Raw genomic sequence first — 11,470 nt, 5'->3', positions numbered from 1 at the left:
AAAACAAAACACAAAACCTTGAAAAAGAGGGGACAGACTTCAAAAAACAGACGAAAACAAAGTGGGAGAAAAAGACGGACACAAGGGTTAATACATACAGCGATACAAATGCCTCCATCTATAGGAAATAGATAAAGAGCGATACAGAATGCCTCCATCTATAGGAGAAGGAATACGGGCGATAGAGATGCCTCCATCTATAGGAGAATGAATACAGAGCGATACAGAATGCCTCCATCTATAGGAGAATAAATACAGAGCAATACAGAATGCCTCCATCTATAGGAGAATAAAAACAGAGCGATACAGAATGCCTCCATCTATAGGAGAATAAATACAGAGCAATACAGAATGCCTCCATCTATAGGAGAATAAATACAGGGCGATACAGAATGCCTCCATCTATAGGAGAATAAATACAGAGCAATACAGAATGCCTCCATCTATAGGAGAATAAATACAGAGCAATACAGAATGCCTCCATCTATAGGAGAATAAATACAGGGCGATACAGAATGCCTCCATCTATAGGAGAATAAATACAGGGCGATAGAGAATGCCTCCATCTATAGGAGAATAAATACAGGGCGATAGAGAATGCCTCCTTCTATAGGAGAATAAATACAGAGCGATACAGAATGCCTCCATCTATAGGAGAATAAATACAGAGCAATACAGAATGCCTCCATCTATAGGAGAATGAATACACAGCGATACAGAATGCCTCCATCTATAGGAGAATAAATACAGAGCAATACAGAATACCTCCATCTATAGGAGAATAAATACAGGGCGATACAGAATGCCTCCATCTATAGGAGAATAGATAAAGAGCGATACAGAATGCCTCCATCTATAGGAGAATAAATACAGGGCGATAGAGAATGCCTCCATCTATAGGAGAATAAATACAGAGCAATACAGAATGCCTCCATCTATAGGAGAATAAATACAGAGCGATACAGAATGCCTCCATCTGTAGGAGAATAAATACACAGCGATACAGAATGCCTCCATCTATAGGAGAATAAGTACAAAGCGATACAGAATGCCTCCATCTATAGGAGAATAAATACAGAGCGATACAGAATTCCTCCATCTACAGGAGAATAAATACAGAGCGATACAGAATGCCTCCATCTATAGGAGAATAAATACAGAGCGATACAGAATGCCTCCATCTATAGGAGAATACATACAGAGCGATACAGAATGCCTCGATCTATAGGAGAATAAATACAGAGCAATACAGAATGCCTCCATCTATAGGAGAATAAAAACAGAGCGATACAGAATGCCTCCATCTATAGGAGAATAAATACAGAGCAATACAGAATGCCTCCATCTATAGGAGAATAAATACAGAGCGATACAGAATGCCTCCATCTATAGGAGAATAAATACAGAGCAATACAGAATGCCTCCATCTATAGGAGAATAAATACAGAGCGATACAGAATGCCTCAGAGCCTTATTGCAATGTCATCCATTATATTTTTATATTTCATCCATATTGATTCAGAAAAAGATATATAATATATAATATATAATATATGTATATATAAATTCACCAAAATGCAGGAAATGAAGTGTTTAATGCCCCCCCCCCCCCCCCCCTTGTCCTCTTGTGTCTCCGAGGGTGAACCCGTTACCTGGTAACATCGGCCTGAAGGAAGTAATAATAATAAAGGAAGTGAATAGTAAAGTATTTCTCTTTGTTTGAATAACTATTCAACCCGACACATTAATACTGAAAGAAGAAAACACAGTCGTATTAGGCGCCATTTTGAAAGATGACCACTGTAAATAACCCCCCCCCCCCCCTCCCTACCAAAGCCTAATTTAACCCCTGGTACTACATAATAAAGTGTATACATGCATACATATACACATACAGACATAAAGTTGCATGTCAACAGATCTATGGAGCTTAATAATCAGTGAGGTGATTAGTGCAGATGATCCAGTAGATGGAGCCAACGTCCAATCAACGCCTTCTTCCTCCAGTACAGGTCACATGACATGAGGAGGTACTACAACTTAATGTACCCTGGTAGTGGTATACCTGCAGTACTTTTAGAGTAACCTGTATACTGGATAAAGGCCCTGGAACATGTATTTAATAAACTGAAATCCATTTAACCCTCCAGGATGTAACAGATGTTTACTGGATGTTGACTGACTTGAATCCACTCAACACATCTGAACTTCTCTGGCACATTTACATTTGAAGTGAATAAATAAATTAATAACATTACTTTTTCTAAGCTTTAGCTTGGTACATGTTCCCAGTGTAAAGTAATACACTTCTTTAATAACTAGAAGCTATATCTACGTCTCCATCACCGTGTCCATCTGATGATCTGGAGTTAGAGAAAAACCTCCTGAGAATACATCTGGTGAAGGGGTGTTTCCATCCAACGGCTTAACAGCCAATCAGAACCTGTGGTGATGACATCACAGCTCATTATTTATTCAGTGAGTAAGGTTTCATCAGCGTTTATCACATAAGACGAATATCATCAAGATAAAATCTGATGAGACCGACGTGTTTCCTCTGAGTCGATATTCAATAAATTCCATTAAATTTGACTGTTTCCATGAAGCATTTTTCATCAATATCTCTTAATTCAGATAAAAGGTGAGGATGGAGACAGAGCTTATGAAATAATACTCCAAACATTAACGATGTTCGTCCTTCTGTCAGACAAACACTTCTTTTACTCCACGTTTGTCTAATTTAGAAATCATAATGTAGTGTCACTAAGTACGAGATCAGATTCTTTTCATGTTAAATTTGAACCATTTTAATAAAGTTTCTACTGTAAATCTGTAATTTGGGTTTTCTTTCAACCAAATACTGTAAAATAATAATAATGTGGACGCTCCTAACGGGGAAAACACACGCTCAGTTCACTGCTTTCACTGGATTTGGGATGTTTCCTTCACTTACATAACAAATGTTTATAAAAAAGAACTCAAACAAGAAGAAAAACGTGACCCAAATATTGGAAAATCTTTTTTTAAAAACATGGCGAGATAACAAGAAAAACACAGCGTTTTTATTAAAATTCTTTTTTTTGACAGCAAGGCAACAACAAGGGTTCATTCTCTTTCTTTTTAATTTCCAGCAGCGCTCCCAAAGAGCCGTCTGCATCCCATTCCTTGTCTTCTGTTGATGTAACGTGATCTGAGACCATGTGCGAGCTGATGATTTTCTATAAATAGAAATATATTAAATAGTTCCTTCCTTTGATGTGATAATCGACATGTTACGTTTAACCCTCGTGTCGTCTTCCCGTCCCAAAAAAAAGGTTTTCTTCAACACTATTATCGCTTTTCCCCCGACATTATTTACACTTTTTCAATGTTGTGGCTGCTTTTTTTATGTTTTTTCCAAAATTATTTGATATTTTGGCCCATTTTTTATGATAAAAAAACTGAAAACGGGTCAAATTTGCCCCAAGGACAACATGAAGGTAATCAGCGTATGCACCGCTGCATGTAAACAGGAATATTCACATTCATTCAATATATTCATATTCATCATGAGCCAAGTGGAGTTTTCTTTTTAATTTAACCTTTATTTAACCCGACAGGTTGTTGACGACAGGTTGTCATTAGCAACGGAGACCCGGTCGAGAATAAAACAAAAACATAACAACACACAGTCTCACATTCATTACTTCAATATTTCATAATCAGTCAATACTAACAACAATACAAAATACAACTGGTTAAATAAAATACTGATTCAGATAGATAGAGAAGTTTTAGGCTTTATGGACAGAACAGCTGAAGAAATGAAAGAGAGGGGGGGGGGGGGGGGGGTGACATGCAGCGAAGGGCTGCAGGTCTGAGTTGAACCCAGACCCAGACCGTCAGGTAGTGACCCTCTATATCTGGGCGCCCGCTCTGCCAGAGGAGCTCTCCTGGCACCCTGGAGGACAAAAACCAAACATATATCTTGTGACAGGTCGTCTCTCCCAGCAGGTGTTTCCTCTCCAGATGAAGGTCTGGACTCTGCTATGAGTCAGTGTGAGGACAGAGAGGAGGGAGTCCCTCCCACTAAACCCACTGGACCTGATCCTGAACCTGGACCTGGACCTGGACCTGATCCTGGACCTGGATCTGGACATGGACCTGGACCCGGACCTGGATCTGGACCTGGACCTGATCCTGAACCTGGATGTGGACATGGACCTGGACCCGGACCTGCATCAGGACCTGGATCTGCACTAAGCTGTGTGTCCATGAAGAGTGACCGGTCTATGATTGATATTATAAACTTTAAAGTTGGACAACCTGCTGATGGAAGGTTAGTATTTAAATCTTTATTATCTGACTCTCCCAGTGGTGTAGTCTAATGTACTGTAGTGAGTATACTGTACTGTATATATATATAAGGGACTTTTGGGAGAGGGGGGCATCATATTGGGGGGGGGGGGGGGTCGGGGGGTCCTCCATCAGGGACATTTTCAGCGTCAAAGACTTCATTTCCTGCATTCTGAAAAACTTTTATCAACCAGTTTACTGTGGAAATACCTTTATTTAACCAATGCAAAGATAAAAAGATTAAATTCTAAATATATCAAAGATATAATGAAAGTTTGTTGATGCGTGTCATTGGGCATATTTAATCGAATATTATAAAGAGTTAATATACTGACATGTAGATTAGGTTTCTTTATTAGACCTGAGGATAAATCTGTTGAGCAGAAAGGGAACAGAGATCCACGGAAACACACGAGTACATCACACATTATGGCTTTATAAACTCTCTCAAACAGACCTTAATGTCATACAGCAGACAGGAAAACTGGGAGAAGTATTATTTCTACATTTTAATCTGCTTTTCAGGATGCAGCAGCAGAAACCCGTCTCTCCTGGACCTGGACTTGGACCTGCATCAGGACCTGGATCTGGACCCAGCTGTGTGTCCATGAAGAGTGACCAGTCTATGCCTGATATTATAAACTTTAAAGTTGGACAACCTGCTGATGGAAGGTTAGTATTTAAAACTGAAGTCCACTATCTGACTCTTAGAAGATGATTAGCTGTCTAACTTCATCTTCTCCCACGTGATGTTGGGGTGAAGCTCTTCCAGCAGATGCTTGGTAATGCGATGGCTGAGGTCAGGGTGGTCCTGTCATCCATGTAGAGTGTATGGGAGGTAGCTGCTGTTCAGACCACAGCCGTTCTAGTCCAGTGACCCATCTGGAAGCTCAGATGATCAACTCCATTGTCGTGGTCAAGGCAGACTTGGTGTTTTAAGCCTTACCCTACAGGACAATATATGACATCATCCTTAATGTGTTGTGGTGTGGACCTTTGTTCTGGTGGCCCAGACAACCTTGATCAGACCCCTTAGATAACTCCCTTCTGGTCCACCAGCATCTGGATCTCTCAGCTTCCTCTGATGTGATCCTGAAGACTGGTGGTCTCTGCAGAGTGGCTGCTTTGAAGAGCAACCAGCCATTAAAGTTATAAAGTTACTTATTTCTCTCTGTTGCTTCATTATTGGGGTTGGGTGGTAATACAATGTAACACAGGGTCAACTGTCTCATTTTCAATACGGTATTAAAAAATGCAAAAATATAGTAGACAAAGATCAAATAATACATTTTTATATTTATTTTTGTCTTTTAAATAATTTCTTTAATGCCTAAAATGCTTATGTGTGGTTGTCATCACTTGACAGTGTGGAGGAGAGGGGGTTGGGGTCTGGAAGAAGACCAGGACCTCTGCATTTGGGGTTGCTCCCTAATGAGAAGGGAGAGGTGTTTCAGGATCAGTGTTTGGTTTTCACTCTCTGAACGTTGGAGGCACACGCCAACAGTTTGGAGACGCCGTCTGAGCCTTACGTCATCTGTTTACTGACTCTGGGTAATACTGTATCCGGCAGTCAGACCGGGAGGAGGTTTCACGGTATCAACACTTGGATTCAGCCCAACTCTACTCATGCTTTTCTTTCCTCCTGAGTACTAGTAGGGTTTGGGACAGTACTGCTCCTGGAAACTGTTTTCTGCCTCTTCTGACTGGTGGGACTCTTTATCAATCTGTTCTTTCCAGGGTCCAACCAGCCCACGCTACCTCCTGAGTCACATCTGCCCTGTCGTTCTGTCTTCATCTCAGCACCTTAACACCTTCAGCCTCTTAAGAAACGCTTGACATTCCATGCTTTTTTGCTCTAAACGTCATACCAAAAATTAAAAGTGGTACAGCTCCCATTGACCTTGGCCCTCTGGGGCGTGCCTGATATTATTGGAAAGGTAACACTCTCAAGTCTCTGTTACAGGTGTCAGGTTGATTCTAGGCCTTACTGACACAGAGTTACAGAGGCTAGAATGGAGGTTTGAGACGTTAAATGTTTTCTAAACATGATATTCCTCCACAGAGTGGACCAGGAGAGCTCAGAGGGTCCCAGTGGTCCGTCTGCCCAGCAGCATCAAACCCACCTGGACTCCATCTTTATGGTCTGGACATGGACAACAACTACTTTTACATCTATTCTGTCCTACATGGATCTGATGTGTGCGTCCATGATTTCACTTTGATTTGGTCATTCATATAATCTTCTGTTCCAGCTGCTGGAGGACGACATCATCACTTTTGTGAAGAACGAGCTGAAGAAGATCCAGAAGGTTCTGAGTCCAGATTACCCAGAATGCTTAGAGAGTCAGAGAAAGGATGAGGAGGTGTCGGACGGTGAGGATGAAGAGCAGAGGAGGAGCAGCAGAGAGGCATTTCTGAAGATCACACTGCACTTCCTGAGGAGAATGAAGCAGGAGGAGCTGGCTGACCGTCTGCAGAGCAGTAAGAGGATTTCTCTAAAGAGTTAACATGCTAGATGAACGGGATATTTGTCTCAAAATATTTAACAAAATATATTCATGTACTCATTCTCTGAGGAAATGTTGAATCATGTTCTTTGTCTTAATGATCTTCTTTGTTGTGTGTTCATTCAGGAAGTTATCGTGGAGTTTGTAAGCGTAAACTCAAATCTAACCAGCAGAAGACGTTCCAGTGTATGTTTGAGGGGATTGCTAAAGCAGGAAACCCAACCCTTCTGAATCAGATGTTCACAGAGATCTACCTCATGGAGGGAGGGGCTGCAGAGGTCAATGATGAACATGAGGTCAGACAGATTGAAACAGCATCCAGGAAACCAGACAGACCAGAAACAACCATCAGACAAGAAGACATCTTTAAAACCCCACCTGGAAGAGATGAACCAATCAGAACCGTGATGACAACGGGAGTGGCTGGCATCGGGAAAACAGTCTTAACACAGAAGTTCACTCTGGACTGGGCTGAAGGCAAAGCCAACCAGGACATCCAGTTCACATTCCCATTCACCTTCAGAGAGCTGAATGTGCTGAAAGAGAGAAAGTTCAGCTTGGTGGAACTTGTTGATTACTTCTTTAGTGAAACCAAAGAAGCAGGAATCTGCAGGTTTGAAGAGGTCTCGGTGGTCTTCATCTTTGACGGTCTGGATGAGTGTCGACTTCCTCTGGACTTCCTCAACACTGAGATCCTGGCTGATGTTACAGAGTCCACCTCAGTGGATGTGCTGCTGACAAACCTCATCAGGGGGAAACTGCTTCCCTCAGCTCGCCTCTGGATAACCACACGACCTGCAGCAGCCAATCAGATCCCTCCCGAGTGTGTTGACATGGTGACAGAGGTCAGAGGGTTCACTGACGCCCAGAAGGAGGAGTACTTCAGGAAGAGATTCAGAGATGAGGAGCAGGCCAGCAGAATCATCTCCCACATCAAGAGATCACGAAGCCTCCACATCATGTGCCACATCCCAGTCTTCTGCTGGATCACTGCTACAGTTCTGGAGGACGTGTTGAAGACCGGAGAGGGAGGAGAGCTGCCCAAGACCCTGACTGAGATGTACATCCACTTCCTGGTGGTTCAGTCCAAAGTGAAGAACATCAAGTATGATGGAGGAGCTGAGACAGATCCACCCTGGAGTCCAGAGAGCAAGAAGATGATCAAGTCTCTGGGAAAACTGGCTTTTGAGCAGCTGCAGAAAGGCAACCTGATCTTCTATGAATCAGACCTGACAGAGTGTGGCATTGATATCAGAGCAGCCTCAGTGTGCTCAGGAGTGTTCACACAGATCTTTAAAGAGGAGAGAGGACTGTACCAGGACAAGGTGTTCAGCTTCGTCCATCTGAGTGTTCAGGAGTTTCTGGCTGCTCTTCATGTCCATCTGACCTTCATCAACTCTGGAGTCAACCTGCTGGTGGAAGAACAAAAAACCTCACGCCAGAGGTTTCTATTTAGAAACAAACCCGAACCAACAAACTTTTACCAGAGTGCTGTGGACAAGGCCTTAGAGAGTCCTAATGGACACCTGGACTTGTTCCTCCGCTTCCTCCTGGGTCTTTCACTGCAGACCAATCAGAGTCTCCTACGAGGTCTGCTGACACAGACAGGAAGTAGCTCAAAGACCAATCAGGAAACAGTGGAGTACATCAAGAAGAAGATCAGTGAGAGTCTGTCTGCAGAGAGAAGCATCAATCTGTTCCACTGTCTGAATGAACTGAATGATGGTTCTCTAGTGGAGCAGATCCAACAGTCCCTGAGTTTAGGATGTCTCTCCACAGATAAACTGTCTCCTGCTCAGTGGTCAGCTCTGGTCTTCATCTTACTGTCATCAGAAGAAGATCTGGACGTGTTTGACCTGAAGAAATACTCTGCTTCAGAGGAGGCTCTTCTGAGGCTGCTGCCAGTGGTCAAAGCCTCCAACAAAGCTCTGTAGGTGCACACACAGCTATCCAGATTAAATGGAGTTTTCTTCATTTAGAAAAAAAGGTTTCTGTACTTGTTTTCTCAAATCTGTCTTTCTAATCTTCAGAATGAGTGGCTGTAACCTGTCAGAGAGAAGCTGTGAAGCTCTGTCCTCAGTTCTCAGCTCCCAGTCCTCTAGTCTGAGAGAGCTGGACCTGAGTAACAACAACCTGCAGGATTCAGGAGTAGACCTGGTGTCAGCTGGACTGAAGACTCCACACTGCAGACTGGAAACTCTCAGGTTAATATACCAATATTTGAAAATGATGACACTTTGATCTGTTCTTTTTTTCATTTTAATCATTGAATAGAATTATCATCTTATTGTTTTCAGACTGAGTGGCTGTAAGCTGTCAGAGAGAAGCTTTGAAGCTCTGTCCTCAGTTCTCAGCTCCCAGTCCTCTAGTCTGAGAGAGCTGGACCTGAGTAACAATGACCTGCAGGATTCAGGAGTGGAGCTGACATCTCCTGGACTGAAGAGTCCACACTGCAGACTGAAAACTCTTAGGTCAGGATTCAAATATTTGTAGAAGTTTACCTTATTAAGCCTTGACTGGCTTTATATATTTGATTTTAGAATGGACTGACTAAACTTCTTTTTCAGACTAAGTGGCTGTAACCTGTCAGAGAGAAGCTGTGAAGCTCTGTCCTCAGTTCTCAGCTCCCAGTCCTCTAGTCTGAGAGAGCTGGACCTGAGTAACAACAATCTGCAGGATTCAGGAGTGAAGGTGGTGTCAACTGGACTGAAAAGTCCACACTGCAGACTGGCATCTCTCAGGTTAGTGTACTCTTATTTCCATATTTATGTGTCTACCTACGAGAAAAACCGTTAGACTCTCTGATCTCATCTCATTGTTTTCAGACTGAGTGGCTGTAACCTGTCAGAGAGAAGCTGTGAAACTCTGTCCTCAGTTCTCAGCTCCCAGTCCTCTAGTCTGAGAGAGCTGGACCTGAGTAACAACAACCTGCAGGATTCAGGAGTGGAGCTGGTGTCAGCTGGACTGAAGAGTTCACACTGCAGACTGGGAACTCTCAGGTTAGCGTACTGTTGTTTAACAATGCAAATTTAATTTTTTTATGATGTTGTATCAAATGTGGTAACAATATTGTACAGAAAGGGTTAGCTGACCCAGCAGCTTATCAACAGTATGTCTTGGTTCACGGCACATAAACTTGACTTGAATATGCATTTTTTGTCAATGATACAATATTGATTTATTTTGGATCTTTCACTTGAAATTATATCCAGTTCAATATGAGGGTTATCATAACTATGCTGAATAGACTATGCAGAAATTACTGTGTGTGTCTGTGTGTGTGTGTGTGTGTGTGTGTCTGTGTGTGTGTGTGTATGTGTATGTGTATGTGTGTGTGTGTGTGTGTGTGTGTGTGTGTGTGTGTGTGTGTGTGTGTAGTCTGTCAGGCTGTCTGGTCTCAGAGGAAGGCTGTACTTCTCTAGTCTCAGCTCTGAGCTCCAACCCCTCCCATCTGAGAGTGCTGGACCTGAGCTACAATCATCCAGGAGACTCAGGAGTGATGCTGCTGTCAGCTGGACTTAAGGACCCACACTGGAGACTAGACACTCTCAGGTATGGACAGATGGACAACACTGTTCCTCTGTCTCTAACTGATGAACTTCAAACATAATTTTTATTATTAAGTACTGTTTATTAGTTATTGATTAGACCAACTTTTGTGTTTATGGTCAAGTAGGCATAAGTGATTTGTTCATCCCATAGAAGGACAAGTCACCGTTATATCTCCAGAATAAAAGTTATACATATTGTGCTGCATGGAAGAACGTGGACATTACATATTATTGTCATAGTGTGAGTTTGGGGGGGGGGGGGGTAAGGTATCACACAGTGAGTGAAGGTGTATGAAGTTGGCTTCTGACTTTGTTTCTTCCTGCAGGACGGACCATGGTGGACCACAGAGACTGAGACCTGGTGTGAGGAAGTGTGAGTGTGTTTAAAGTTTGAGAGCCAGCTAGAGTTTTTCACATCTGGTCCTGGTCAATGAAAACCAGCTTAAAGCCAGTTGGTGGACCCACAACCCTCTGATGTTCATTCACACTCAGTTCACTTTGAGATTAGATGTTCAAAGGTCTGAACTTTGTGCTAAATGTCAGGTCTTTGGTGGGGGGGGGTGAGGCCCGAACACACTAACAGCGTTAATTGACGCTCCTCAATTGATGCTTCTATGGCGCTCTGCAGGCATCAGATTTGAAGCTCCGACACCACAGAACCAGCAGTATTTTAGAGAAGATCTGTATTTAGGCTAAGGGTTAGTACGTTAGAGACACCCCTATCAGTGGGGGGGGGCATTACTTTCTCCCTTGATGGACACAGCTGTCAAACCTCCTTCAACCCTGCAGTCCCTTTCAATTCAATTCAATTCAACTTTATTGTCATTGCACTGTCACAAGTACAAGCAACGAAATGTGATCCACATCTATCCAGCATTGCTATACAGGGTATAAATATTGTATATAATTTTATGTATAAGCAAATATAATAGTAAGGAACTTTAAAATGTTGTGTAAAAATATATAAATATAAATATGGGAGCTCTATGACAGATTTATACAGATCATACAGAGTATAAAGTATATGTATAAGCAAAAAAAAAGTAAATAATTGTAAGGGACTATAAAATGTAGTGT

General features: G+C 42.3%; 1 protein-coding gene across 8 annotated transcripts in view; it reads left to right on the top strand.

The window, feature by feature from the left end:
* Nucleotides 1–1,638: 1,638 nt before the first annotated feature.
* The window catches only part of LOC116678499 (NACHT, LRR and PYD domains-containing protein 12), a gene marked incomplete at its 5' end in the record, with an annotated part of 34,284 nt that continues 24,452 nt past the window's right edge, over nucleotides 1,639–11,470 (top strand). For 2 of the 8 annotated variants that reach the window (XM_032508410.1, XM_032508407.1), the window contains 9 exon segments: nucleotides 1,639–1,700; nucleotides 3,994–4,318; nucleotides 4,861–5,007; nucleotides 6,398–6,476; nucleotides 6,588–6,816; nucleotides 6,969–8,772; nucleotides 8,873–9,046; nucleotides 9,410–9,583; nucleotides 9,668–9,841. In XM_032508410.1, coding sequence (XP_032364301.1) covers nucleotides 4,029–4,318; nucleotides 4,861–5,007; nucleotides 6,398–6,476; nucleotides 6,588–6,816; nucleotides 6,969–8,772; nucleotides 8,873–9,046; nucleotides 9,410–9,583; nucleotides 9,668–9,841 — 3,071 coding nt within the window. 8 annotated transcript variants of the gene reach the window in all.

Source organism: Etheostoma spectabile, unplaced genomic scaffold (genome assembly GCF_008692095.1).
Source record: "Etheostoma spectabile isolate EspeVRDwgs_2016 unplaced genomic scaffold, UIUC_Espe_1.0 scaffold00007560, whole genome shotgun sequence".
In the NCBI taxonomy this organism is placed as follows: domain Eukaryota; kingdom Metazoa; phylum Chordata; class Actinopteri; order Perciformes; family Percidae; genus Etheostoma; species Etheostoma spectabile.
Note: the sequence above shows the minus strand (reverse complement) of the source record. Positions and strands in the feature narration are given on the sequence as shown.